General features: G+C 42.9%; 1 protein-coding gene across 9 annotated transcripts in view; it reads left to right on the top strand.

Annotated features, from left to right (window-relative positions):
- The window catches only part of LOC103463007 (SH3 and multiple ankyrin repeat domains protein 2), a 185,821-nt gene that overhangs the window by 66,975 nt on the left and 104,397 nt on the right, over positions 1 to 14,449 (top strand). For all 9 annotated transcript variants that reach the window (XM_017303933.1, XM_017303932.1, XM_017303931.1 and 6 more), the window contains 3 exons: positions 4,670 to 4,873; positions 8,251 to 8,322; positions 11,961 to 12,069. In XM_017303933.1, coding sequence (XP_017159422.1) covers positions 4,670 to 4,873; positions 8,251 to 8,322; positions 11,961 to 12,069 — 385 coding nt within the window. The remainder of the gene's footprint in view (positions 1 to 4,669; positions 4,874 to 8,250; positions 8,323 to 11,960; positions 12,070 to 14,449) is intronic.

Below are 14,449 nucleotides of genomic sequence, written 5' to 3'. Positions count from 1 at the left end.
ACACACACACACACACACACACACACACACACACACACACACACACACACACACACACACACACACACACACACACACACACACACACACCTGTCCTTTTAACACTGGACAATAAAATGTGCTTCTAAAATCTTTTGTTTTTAGTGGTTTTTTACAGTGCACAGTGACTCTTGGTATCATTTCTGGATTTTAGAGCCCATCTCACTGCTGCCCCATGTTTTTGTAATTTTGCCCATCAAGACTAGCCGCCCCAGTTTAGCTCAAAAACACAACTTTTATGTTCACAGACAGAAAATGTGAATTTTTCCCTAAATGTTCCGAACAGCTGAAAACTTAGTAAATAATAATGATGGATGTTTAAGCTTCAGCTCTGGGTTTGTTCCTGTTTCACACAGACGTTACTCCTGCCCAGTTTATCTGCTGGGGATAAATTTATTAAGCTTTGAATCTTTTTTTCTTCTTCCACTTATTGCCTGAATTCACATCCAGTTGTGCAAGAAATCTTAATATTTGTGTTTTTAATGTCAGTCAGATGCTAAACTATCTTAGTTTGAATATTCCTCCTGCAGTTATTTTGGTGTTATGCTAATTGGTGAGTGTTTGGTTTTATTGCTGCTGGTTGAATCGTTCTGGTCTGGAGGAGGATCCTCTGCTCCTCCGTCCGTCTGGAAGATGCTGATGTGTTTTGATGTTTGGCTCTTTGGCATTTCAGACAAATCAGTGACGCCTTTAACTAACTGGTGTAATTAAAATAAAGGGTTGTGTGAGTAAAACTGATGTTTTTCCAGATGGTGAGGCGGGTTTTTTTTTGCTGCCTCACATGTTCACAGTTCTTATTTTATGTTGCGTGATCTCAGAGTCTCAGCTCACTGCAGCTTCTTATTTACTCCTGAACTCTCAGAAACATTCAACTGGATCAGGAGGAATGTGAACAAATCCACTTCCTTTGTTCATCAGTAAGTTATTTTTGCAGCACTGATAAACATCTCTAATTAGTCCTCTCTCCCCGTTTCTCTTCATATTAACGTCACTTCTGGCCGTTCGAATGCTGATGCTAATTATCGGTTTCTGTAAGATACTCCTAGTTTTTTTTTAAGTCGTCACATTATTTTCTCACCTCTTTGTGTTCAGATGTGAAGACTTTAACGAGGTGTGACCAACAGGATCCACGTTGCCTCGTTTCCCCGATGAAACGCAGAGGAGTGTGAATCATGAGTGGGAGACATGTGGTGTAGTTTTTCATTTTAATGCCAAGTGAAATGTCTGATCGTAAGCAGAGGGGAAGGTTTTATTCTTTCAGATGGTTGAACKGGGAGGCATTTATTACGTCATAATGTCTGCAGCTTTTAATGCAGCATCTAAAGTGATCATAACTTTATGCATATTTTGATTTTTATACATGAATTATATTTATTATTTTGTGAACAAACTTATTTGCGCCTGATTTTAATTGTGCTTCTTGTTTAATGGAATTCTTACATTTGCAAACTTGCGTTGTTGTTTTTTTTGTCGTTAGCAGAATATTGACAAAGTTTTGTACATTTGTGATGGAAATGCAGCTTCTGAAGAGTCTGGGTTTTGTTGGCAGGCTGAGTTCTGGTTGTGAAATAAACACCTGAGATCAGTGAGTAAAACATGATGTGATCCGGTGAAATTAGAGCTCAGAAGCAGAAATGAAACACCGAACAGCTGAATCACCTGCCAGCTGTTGCCTTTATGAAACGCGTTGAAACCTCATGCAGCCACTGACGTGTGGCGGATGCCGACCGTGACGTTGACGCGCGGCCGATGCCGCCTTGCTGCAGCTCTGGCTTGGACGGGTTCTGGTTTGGACGGGTTCTGGTCGTTGGGATGGAGAAACGTGTCATCCTGCTTGTGGCTGCCTCAGAGCTCTGACATAAACCTGGTTTTCCACCTGGATGCTGTTTTTCCTTTCACATCTTTTCACTCTTGTGAAACCTAAAAGTACAGACACAGTGTGTGCGCACGCATGCACACACACACACACACACACACACACACACACACACACACACACACACACACACACACACACACACACACTCACTAGCAGCTGCTGCAGAGACCTGAGAAAAGGGTTTGTGTAAATACGAGCGGAGTGGTTTGAGTTGGTCTGCGCTGACCCTGAGCTGACCTCCTGAAGCTCCTGGAATCAGTGATGATTTGTTGTGTGAAACATGTTTGTATGAACACATGTGCTGTGCGCTGCTTCACATGTGCGCTCTGACCGCTCTGTGGTGCTGCTGGATCKCAGCATGWCGTGGAGCCATCCACTCAGAAATSAGCTGAATAATTCAGGCCAGCATGATCTCTGCAGAACATGTGACTCCAACTCCAGCTGCCATCGACTCCAGCAGCTGTTTTCTAGAGTTTGTATTTTTCACAGATGATCAAACCCTTCATAACGGCTTCAGATCTCCTTTGTGTTTGGGTTGCATAAGCCAACACATCGCTTCAGGTTTGGGTTTGTGTCTGTCGTCTTGCTCTGTAGAATCCACATGTGCAAAGGAATTCAGGCAAGTCAAAGAAATGACTAGTAACTTATCTATTGAGAATTACATTTTAGTAAATATTCCAGCTTGTAGCAGAAGCTGATTGATGTTGCCCATGCAGACTAAACTATGCAGACACTCTGTCTGCACTGATGAAGGTGCATTAAACCTCTGAGCTTCTCCCTGATTGGTCTGCCGGTTCCTCGGTCTGCCTGTTTTTTCTCTAAGAACGGCTGAGACTTTAGTAGAAATGGCTGCAGAATCAATCGCACAGCTGGACTTTGATCACTGTTTCATTTTTAAGATAACAGGTTGCACCTGATTTAATTTAGACCAGTGGTTCTCAACCTGGGTTGGATCGAACCCCAGGGGTTCGGYGGAGCCTCTGCAGCGGAGGTAAAGACACACTGTGTAAAGTCGTGATGACGCGCCGCTTTGCCATCACTTACATTGCTTAGCCAATCAGAGGATCACGTTACATTGCTTAGCCAATCAGAGGATCACGTTACATTGCTTAGCCAATCAGAGAATCACGTTACATTGCTTAGCCAATCAGAGCTGCGGAGGAATCCTGATTGGAGGAGTTCCTCTCAGCAGGAATTTGAACTTGTGTCTTTATTTACTTCAGCAAACTCACAGTTTTTACCAAATTCTGTAGCTTTCAGTGAACTTCTAAATCTGCTCCTTAGTCGCATCTTTTCGGGGTTGGTACTGCCTCTAGTGGCCTGGGGGTGGTAACACAGCTAATATAATTACATTACTAAATCAGAATACCGCAAAGTCTTTATTATTTATTATACATTTTTCATTCTCTTAAGCATGTAGAGCTAATTAAAAGACCTTAAAGTGGTTCCAGTTTCTCTCGATGGCCAACCTGTTGAAACTGTGGCAAATTTTAAATACCTGCCACACTTTATAGATATTCTTGTCCTTTCACTTAGCAGCTGTTTATCATTATGTGTTGGTCTGTCAGGTAAAACTGATCCAGTCCTGAAGTCTGATAACTTTCTTTCCCTCGTTTAGTTAGTTTTACTGCTGGTTGTTTTRTTTAATCTCAACKATAAAGAGGTTTATCTTTTTAAAGTGTCGCTTTTTGCAAGTTTCTAAACTCCAGTTCTGTCCTTCATACTGCTGCCACATTTCACAAAAAGCTGTTCATTAAAACCTAAAGCATGTCTCTAAAGAAGCTGCTGTTTGTGGCTGAGGAGGAAACAATAATGGAAAGCGATTTAAATGTACACCTCTGTCTCGACCCGACCGGATCCAGGCATCTGCCTCGTCCTTGTCCCGGAGTCTGCCCACTTCCTGCCAGGAGATGGGATTATCCAGGCGGCTCGCCGCTGCAGACGCCCAGCAGCAGCACATCCAGCTGGAAACGCTCCTGAATGCCGCTGATCCTCCCACAGCCAGGCCGGGCAGGAAGCCGCCATTRTGTGTCTGYTTCACTTCGAGCTGAAAGCAGGACCGGCGAGCGGGCCAGAGAGGTTCTGTCAGCTGCACAGAACCTCATAGTGACCCGCCAGTGAGCAAAGTGACCCATCACTGGCTCCGTTCACAGGAACTGGGACTGGCTGGACGTGTTGACTGGTCCTACTGGGCCTCATGTTGCAGAAACACTAAAAATTACCAAGTATTTGTGTCCAGTTTCTAATGAAAATGTGTCATTAGATAAAACTCTGACGGCCTATTAGGGTGATTGTAGATAGAAACATTTCTGCCATCAAACTTTGAGATTAATCACAGAAATTTACTAAAAAGAAATTTCCTAGAAAATTTGTCTTCAAAAGTCTAAAAGTTTTAACTTTTGAAACCAAGAAATTTCAACGTTTTGTTTTCTATAAATTTACATGGGAAATGTTATAAGTTTTTCATCAATATTAAGGAATTATTGACTTAAAAGAAGCTCAGTTATCCTCCTGAAAAGTTMCCTGATGGATAGTTTTGTCTCAGCTGATATTTGCAGTAGAAACTAGACACASATACTTGTTATCATTTTGTATTTTTGTTCTGTGAAAACAGAGTTTTTTGGAAAAGTCTTTGCTCCCTTACAGGTTTTTTTTCCGTTTTTCATCCCTGTTTATTTTAGCTGAATAATTAATATTGAATTACTGATGTTCTGTGTTGCGCTCTCTCTCTCTCCCTCGGCTCGCCGTCAGAAATGCATGCGGTTCAACCCGGACGCGACGGTCTGGATCGCCAAGCAGCGGATCCTGTGTTCGCTCAACCAGACGCTGAAGGACGTCCTGAACTACGGCCTCTTCCAGCCGGCGAGCAACGGGAGGGACGGCAAGTTCCTGGACGAAGAGCGCCTCCTCCGAGAATACCCACAGCCAATCAGCAAGGGCGTCCCCTGCCTGGAGGTCAGCGTCCGTCCAATCAGAGCTTCGATGTCGGTTGAATCTGTAAAGCAGTTATTTTACAGACTCTTGGTTTGATGAGGAGTTTGGTTGGTGAAGTTTCTTTGTGGTATTTCAAAACAAGTTATTTCCTCTGAGCATCTCAGTCGGATTTCAAAGTCATTTGCTGATAATTTTTAACTTAAACAACTGGAGCGAATATAATAGTCCAGAGAAAAGCAGATGAAGGCGTTTTGTGGCGGTTTGCTGCGTTTCATTGCCTCTCTGGCTCTGATGTCTCAGATTAAAGCAGAAATAATCATCATATTTCATATCCTCTGCAGGTCAGATCACCTTTCATCTCCTGTTTGTTAAAAAGTGTCTGTGACACCAATCAGATTCTCTCTGAGTAAAACATGCACTAAAACACTGAGTGGTCAGCAAAAGTCATGAAAGTTAATAAATTTTCCATAACTTTGGTTTTGGAAACTAAAGTTTCCAAAAAAGTCTGTTTGGAGGAGCAAAAAAAAAAAAACAGAATAAAAAAGTTATTCTTTCATTAAAAGACTTTCTTGTAACATTTTGAGTTTGATGCAGTATTTATACTTGCTCTGAATCACTTAAAGGTTGTTATTTAACTCATTTTTTATTCATTTATGTATTTAATTTTGGCTGAAATGGCTCTCCGTAGGTAACAACATATTAGATTATAATGTAGATCAGAACAGACGGAGAGAAGATGGAGGGATGAAGGGCAGCAGTAGATCTGCAGTTTGACGTTCATCTCTCATCTGGTAATGTTGCACGTTTTCTTTCACAAATCGATGAAATGAAAGTCCTGATTTTCAGGAACTCCTCAGAGTTTTGTTCCTTATGAAGTATTAAAACCCCAAAGCGTTTGTGTAATCTGGTTTCCCGGCTCAGCTCACATCTTATCTCACATCCTCTGGCTGCGCTGATCCAGATTATCGACACGCTGCAGGTTCACTGACAGCAGCGTCTCTGAAACTTCAGCAGATGGCATTCAGCCGGCGCCATCCTCAGTTCAGGTCTGTTTTACCTCAGAGCGGCTGGAGTCCGTTAGCTCATTACTTTTAATCAAGACGGAGAAGATCTGAGCTTCAGACTCCCTCAGCAGCAGCAGCAGAGAAATCTTTTATTTGATTATTACCCCCCGTTACATCTGTAATATTCATGAGGCAGATTTGACATTTAATATGATCCTAATCTAACATCCTTTTATCTGAGTAGTGCTGACGTCTGAAACCAAATTCAAGTCAGTTTATTTTTATTCTGCCAGGACAGAATCTTATTGCTTAGCATGTTTAATGTAGAACTGCTGAGATTTCTGGACATTTATCATAACTTCCCTTTAAAGAATATTTGTTAAACACACTTGAAGTTTTTGATATTTTTTTGTGCTAAAACTGCACAAAAAAGATTTACAGTGTACAATCTGAAAATTAATTTCTAAGGCTCATGCAAGGTTAGATCATTTCAGCCCCAAACCGATAATCTCTGTTCCCAAATCCAGGTTGCTAATCCCAAACTAGCTTCCTTTTACTTCCTGTCTGTTTCATGAAAGATCCCTGGAGAGGAGAAATCACACATCAGTCATGCAAAGTGCAACGTTTCTCATTTATTTACAGGAACGGCAGCAGATATGCAGCAGCACAAACATTTGTCTCTCCTTTTCCCAAATGAGGAATCAGTTTGAATGCAAAACGTTTCCAGAAGCCGCCACTCACAGAGATTAGGAAGCACAGCCGCTCAAGAGTAGCTTCATTCTGCAAATCTCCTCTAAAAACGCTCATAACTAATACTAATACTTTAAACACCAAATATATTTTAATATGCATTATTACACCGAGTGGAAACCGTCTCAGCTCCTCCTTTACATCTGTGGTTTTTCCTCTGCAGTCAATCATCTCCAAAGAAACATGGACTGACTGCTTTACCAATGCCAGCCAATCGTTTGTCAAGTATCATCCAAGCTGCATCTTATTTCAAATATTTAACATATGGTTTATGGAAAAATGTGCAAATACACAAATTCTCCACAAACAATTTGGAGTCACGTTCCACAGAAAATCTACGGATCCTGAAACGCAAACGGGTGGAGCTGCTCTGTACGGCCTTCAGTCAACTGAGACCGATGGATGTGCAGTTCCACTTTAGAACAGCAGGTGGTGATGTAGCGCCACCTGCTGTTTCTATTCATTATGCTAGCTTAACGGTTGTGTTGTTAGCTTAGTCCCAAATTCATGATGTTTGTTGTAGCAGGATACAAGAGGTTCATGTTCCAGACAAATCACACAGGAGTCAAAATGATGAAACCATGAATCAATTTACCTCTGAAGTTGGATTTGACCCAGAACCACATTGGGTCAGAACCAGTGATCCCCAAAGGGGGAGACTTGATGGTAAGAGAAGAAGAACCTTTAAATCCATGAGGTGTTTTTCAGTGAAGCCGCTGGTGGATCAGAGAGTTTGGCTCAACTTAAGGCGACTAATGAGCAGAGAATCTGTAGAACCAGTTTAGACTGATGGAAATCCACCCGAGCTCTTCACTGGAGGAACAGGAGAGATTACTGGACTCTGAACAGGAAGGTAAAAATCACTGGACTTACCCAAAATGATTCAAACTCAGAGCAGACATATTGGATTTTGAAGCCGGGGTTGATTAGTGATAGGTATTTTCCTAGAACCTACATAAAAGAACCACAGACAACGTATATGAATTTCATGACAAAGCTTCTGCAGAAGGAGAAAAAACTCTGTCAGCTCCTCCGAGCYGTTCACAGAGCRTTCTSAAGATCTTTGGGTAGAGCTTGTCTTTTATTTTCAAAATTCAAAGAGGGAGGATAGGCAAGATAGACAGCAGAGGAAAAACAGCAAAGGTCGTAAAACATTTTACCTAAACACAGCAAAGGTCGTAAAACATTTTACCTAAACACAGCAAAGGTCGTAAAACATTTTACCTAAACACAGCAAAGGTCGTAAAACAATTTACCTAAACAACTAGCAACCCAGTTCCAGATGCGATATCTGATTTACGGCCTGAGCCCGGTTCAAATCTTGGTCAAACTGTTTCACCTGAAGATGAACAGGCAACTGTGACCCCCAGGTCAGTTAATACACACACTAAAGAAGAGAACATTTTAAACTGCTCTAACATTAGACTGAATATGAACTAAAGTAACAACAAAATGATAATACCAAAAAATCTCTAACAATTAGAATCTGTCTTTATATTTTAGGGATGTCGTCGTTTTGCATGTTTTCTCATGTCAGTGATGCTGATTTCTACAGATGGGCAATTTCCACTTCTGACTTGAGGGAAGGTTGTTAACTGCAGATTAGTGGCCATGAAGATGTTTAATCATGTTTTCCTCCAACAGTTTCGCTACAAGAGCCGAGTCTACAGACAGCCCAACATCGATGAGAAGCAGATCGCCAAACTTCATACCAAGGTAAGGATGGACACGGGAGCCCTTCACTGTGTTTCTGTAAAAGTCGTGTTTTTAAAGTTTGCTGCCATCATGAGAGCTGAAGGTTGAGAGGTAAATAAAGTAATTAATGTTGCCCCAGACGGAGATGTTTACTGCCTCTTCGCTGTGGAGGGAAAACAAAACAGCAGGCATCTTTTTTCACTTACTGCAAATTACCTTTTAATTTTTACACAATTAAATTAGCTGTTGCTAAGTTAGGTTGCTACGCACATTATGGTTTGTTCTGAGAAAAACAAATCAAAGTGTTCTGACTTATAAAAAGATTTGTATCATACCAAATTACACATTTACTTCAGAAAGATGAAGAGCTGTGAGCTGGTTCCGCTGGACGGGACCCGAAGTATCTGCCTCTCATTCAGAACATTTAGGATCCATCAGGACAATCAGCTTTTAAAGTTCATACTCATGATGAGTGAAGCCTGTAAGATGGCACAATGGAGACGTCTCTATAATGTTTTATTCTGTTAAACACAAACTATCACCATTGCTCCGCCATCGTCGGCCATGTTTGTTTTCTCTGATTTGGCGTCGAGAGGTTTTGTGAGATTTCCCGTCTGAATGTTGGTGAGTGAAACTGGTTTGTGTTATATATGGCTAAAACTGTGATAGTGACATTGTTTTGATGTTATTACATATTGTGGACATGTCCAACGGCCGTGCAGCTTCTGGACGAGTCCAGCTGCGGCAGTGGAAGGGGAAGTGACGCCAAGGAAATAGTTTACTAGCCAGTCCTGGTGTTTCTGATCTTAATGTCTCAAAGCTTTGTTAAATTCCACTAATGTCGAAAATCCACAATTTGTCAATTGCAGGTTTTTCATGAAATAAGGAACGCAGTTAAAATCCCATGTGAATAAGTTTGTTCTCATGATAAGTCATTAAAAACACGAAGCGCCGTCTTCCTCCTGCCGCTTCCTGTCGTCTTCTTCATGGGTTGGTTCAGCAGGAACATCTGGATGACGATCATGTGACTCATGTGAGGCAAAAAAAGAAAAAGTTTCCATTAAAGTTTTTCAAAATAAACCAAAGAAACCACATCATAGTGCCAATACTTTATACAAAACATGAGTTTTTTCATAACTGGCGTGTTTCCATTCAGCAAATTTATTTTCAAAATGTCGAATTATGCAGTTATACGGTCAATGGAGGGACGGCTGATGTGTTTCGGAAGGATCCAGTCTTGCTGCAATCAGTTATTGATCCATCTGATTTGATTAGTCAGGCTGAGTGGAAAATCTGGTCATCATCAGCATAACAACAGATATTGAATTCATACCATTCAGTATTTTAAATATTCCTGGATTAAAGACAATAAGACCAAACACTGAGGCCTGAGGAACTCCTTAATAAACTGAATCCTTACTAACGTGAAGAATCTGTCGGATAAATACGAGCTGAAGCTTCGTCTGTTCGGCCCTCTGTGACTCTGCTGCCCCCTGCTGGTGAGGTGAGCAGCCAGACATCAAGAGAAAGATCTCCCACTTCCTCCCACTTCAGTCTGACAGACTCTGGGAAGTGTAACCTGAAACACCTCAGACAAATCTGTTTCACACCGAACGCGCTGCCAGAATAAGACGTAAAGAATCACAGATTACAGTTTAATCTGTGTAAAATCTTCCCTGTTTGGTTGGAATCAGACTGTTTGGGTTCGTTTCTGGTCATTCGAATGAAATCAGGAGAACCGTTTTTATCCATCTCTCCTGTCCTGTTTATTATAATTATTTGTGAAAATGCTCTTTTCCTGGCAGACGAACAGCAGACTCCTCCTCCTCCTCCTCCTCCTCCTCCTCCTCCTGCCTCCATCCCTCCTGTATGAACCGAAATGAGTTTCCAGCCTCCTGGTTGTTTGCTTCCAGCTCTGGGCTGCTGTCCTGCAGCCTCTGTAATCTTGTTGTGCAGCCAAAGCATAAATGTCTGTGGCAGCTCTCTCCTACAGGACCTGCTGAAACCGTCTGACAGCAGCTCTAATTTCACATCCGACTGCAGGGAAGAGAGACGGGAAGGAACACAACCAGAGGAAAATAAGAAAGGCAAGAGGAGGAAGATGCTCATAAATATGGAGCAGGGACATACAGTCAAGTTTCCAAAATGTTATTAATGTGAAGAAGTGTTTCTCTGGGATATTTCTGGTTCTAAAAGGAGGTATATCATCAGCTCAACGTTTCCAGGAGTTGATCCTGTTGCTTTGCTGTGTGGTAGAAAGAGAAGCAGCAGCAGATCAAAGTCCAGACAGGGAGGAGACGACACTTTCCTCCTCATCCTGATTCATCAGGCCTGCAGAGACGCTCGGGGACAGGCTGGACGGGGACATTGAATAAAACACGGGGCACCCGCGGGCCGCGGACATGATCCTTTGACATTTCCAGATATTGAACCGCTGGTGAGTCACTGCAGCCGTCAGCCTGACAGAAACTGAGTCACTTCGGAGGATTCTCTGCTTTCAGTGCAGCTGATCATAAAATAATCAGTATTTACTCAGATCTCTGTCAGCCACTGCAGCATCCAGGCAACACCTAAACATGTTGGCTCTAAGTGGCGCCAGCGGCGCTGCGTCTCAGGAAGTAAATAAAAATAGGTGTGTAATAAAAATATTTTAAAATCTTAGTTTTCCCAGGTATGAATAGTTTCAGGTGGTTATGAAACTTTTATAAAAATATGTTTTCAACACCTTCACCATGTGCAGCTCCTGTTCCTTCACCCAGAGCTCACTGCAGAAACACACAGCTTGGTCAGAAACAGCCGATCAGAGCCAGGRGGAGGGTCTTATCGCTGTCAATCAACCTCAAGTACATGCTGCTCACCCTCCTCTTTGCTCTTGCAATGCTTTAGCAATAAATGCTAAGGCTAGTTAGCAACAGTTTTCCTGTAGTAGTAAGTTGTTTCTCCACCACGAGCAACGCGTTCGCAGGAGTGATTGACAGCGCTCAGCCCCGCCTCCTGGCTCTGACTAGGGAGGTGGAGATCAATCTTTTCACAGATTATGTGTCTCAGAACCATCGATAAACTGAAAGTGGAAGTTATTCACCCAGTTTTTACTGAATAAATGAAACATTTATGAGTTACTGGGAAGAGGTTTCCTGTTGCTCCTGCTGATGGACAGCACAGCAGAACTCGTAACATTTTAATTTCAGACACAACAAAATCAAATTACTCAAGAAATCATGATGATAAAACCTCCGTGGAAAACAAAGGAGCTTTTTAATTAGATGTTTTTGTGGTGGATTCAGTTTGTAATCAGTGAAAGTCGGAGTGACTGTAGCTGCTTGTTGCTGCTCTTTTTCTGCTCCCTCGTTCTTCCGGCTCCTTCTCTCCCGTCCTTCTGGGAGCTGCTCTCTTATCTATTTTTATCTAACGGCCTGAAAAGAAAGCAGACAGAACCGAGCCGAGCAGAAAGGATCCGCTCTGTCCCGTCCTGATGTCCGTCCTCCTGTCTGTCCCTTATCTGCACATTCAACTCGATTCCATTTTATACTTTTATGTTTGACCTTTTCTGACCTTCCCCCGTATCTCTAATTGTATTTCAGTCTCTGCGAAAGTCCCAGGATGGATCCTTTTGTCTCAGCGTTCTGGTTTGATGACCCGCTTGTCCTCTGTGTGTGCAGGCCAACCTGAGGAAGTTCATGGACTCGATTCAGCAGAACCAGGTGGACAAAGTGGGGAAGCTGTTGGAGCGAGGCCTCGACCCAAACTACCACGACGGTGAAACTGGAGGTGAGGCTGCAGGCTGGACCCAAGCAGAAAGAAACATTCTGGAAAAACTTCTGGAAATCAGAGGTTAATAAATGGTTCTGGTTCTGGAGGGAAACCCAGAAAAACCTCCTCACCATAGAAACGTTTGATCAAAAATGTCATGTTTCATTTAAGCACATTTAGTTTCTCAATCCCATTTGCAGTATCAGAGCAGCTGCTGTCTGTTTCCACAGCTTCACCTGCCTGATGTTAGTCAGACGATGAGCTGAAATGTTCGAGACTCGACTGTTAGTGRTTCTMCTGAACTGTAAACTGACCTCCCATTTCAGAATCTGTACATAAATGAGAAGTTTAGCATTTTCCATCGTGACGTCAGATTTCTGTCTCAGGTGAAACAGTCCAGGGTTCGGTAAGGCAGCTGGTGGTCGGATTGAGGCAGGAAGTATCTGGACCAGAACCGGCTTTTTATTAGTTTTATGATTGCTTTATAATGATCACAAACTGGATCCATGATGACAATCAGAACTTCTGACTGATTCTGGAAACGAGTTCAGCTTTGTGAAAGTCAACAGCTCTAAAGTTGTGACACTCAGACGGACAGAGTCTGAAACCAAACTAATGTTCTGGAGAAATCACCGATTCGTCTCATGTGAGGTTAGTTTGAGGCTGGTCTGGTTTCCTCCTGGTTCGGTTCGGTTCGGTTCTGTGGATGTAAACACAGCGATCCCATGAAGGCACCGACCAAAGCAGGTTACAGGAACAGGAGTTCATCTGACGGACCTTTGGTTCTCGTTGATGGATTCGCTGTCGCCCAGTTTGTGTGCCGATCGTAACGAAACATCAGCTGCAGGAACTTGAACCTCACGTGGATCCGGTGAGGCGCAGCGCCGCCCTGCTGGCTGCAGTGAAGCATTTCCCAGGTGTGAATGAAGGAGTTGTGTAGCAGCAGCATCAGTTTCCCCACACGGCGGCCCAGGGGGCTGCTGGGTAATGAGCCGAGTGCTGATGTCAGACTGAGCAGGTGGTTCCTGCTTCCAGAGGAGAAACTCAGAGATCCGGACGGACCCTAAACACACCGTCTGTTTAAGTCCGTTAACTCGCTGTGCAGGTCAGTGTTATTAGTTTAAATTAGATTCATTTATTTATTCTGGTCATTTTTAACCTTCCATTCAAATGGCAAAGGAAAAACACAAAAACAAAACGATAAAAAAGACAAAATTAGTACAGAAATGAACAATATTTAAATTCCTGTCGATGGCAAAAACTGTAGAAGCAAAAGTTTATTATACCTTCACTTTTTATACGTAACATATTCTAAATTAAAACAGCAGAATTGTTCATTTCAGGCAGTGAAGCTCAGATCATACAGATTTATCACATCTGAAGTGAAATATTGGAACCTGGTTCTCATGTTATTTTGATGATTCTGTCTTTATGAAAACCCAAAAGTCAATGTCTCAGAAAATTTTAATATTGTGAAAAAATGAAATATTGAAAACTCATGAAGTTGCACCAAAGCTTTTCCAAAGGAAGTTGAGTGGAAGGAAAAAGTGTGGAAGGGAAAGATGAACAGTGGTAACCGCAGCCTGGAGAGGAACGTCGAGTAAAATCCATTCAGGATGTGGAGGAGCTTCAGGCCCGGACAGAACATCTGGAGGCGGTTCTGGCTGTTTTAACTGTGAGTTGAGGTTTTGTCCGGATCGGTTTCCTGAGCGGCAGACAGCGGATCAGCGGCGGACAGCGGATCAGCGGCGGATCAGCGGCGGGCAGCGGATCAGCGGCGGACAGCGGATCAGCTCCAGGCGTGTTCAAACGTTTCCACCTTCGTCTTGTTGGCCTCAGGCAGCCAGAAACTCGCTGCCATCGTTTGTTGCCTTAAGAGCTGTTGACTTCACCGCAGCTCCAGGCTCATAACGATGTTTATTTCTGATTATTTCATGAACGTGTCAGGAGTGTCTGAGCTGCGGTTGGACTTGACAGAAGCAGCGTTGAGTGGACAGACGAAGGTGAACAGGAGGATGAGGAGCAGATCTCTGGAAACCAAACCAAACCTCCTCAACCAGCTGGAGTAAAATCCACTGGTTCCCCTGCAAACACCTGGGCACCTCGGGGTTAATGAAAACCAATAATGACCACTGTAATAACTTTAACCTGGCAGAAGTTATAATAAATATGAGTAACATGAAGAGCCGTTAAATAACACAGAGAGCATCAGCTTCACAGACGCCTCATTTAAAAACTGTGAGGATCATCGAACCCTCATTGTCCAGATGTTCAACAGGTCAGAGCTCACAGTCTGACCGACTGACCATCAGACCGTCTGTCTGACCGTCTGACCGTCTGTCTGACCATCTGACAGTCTGACCATCTGACAGTCTGACCATCTGACCGTCTGTCTGAC

Source organism: Poecilia reticulata, linkage group LG3, assembly GCF_000633615.1.
Source record: "Poecilia reticulata strain Guanapo linkage group LG3, Guppy_female_1.0+MT, whole genome shotgun sequence".
Lineage (NCBI taxonomy): Eukaryota > Metazoa > Chordata > Actinopteri > Cyprinodontiformes > Poeciliidae > Poecilia > Poecilia reticulata.
This window is presented reverse-complemented; position numbering and strand designations above follow the sequence as displayed.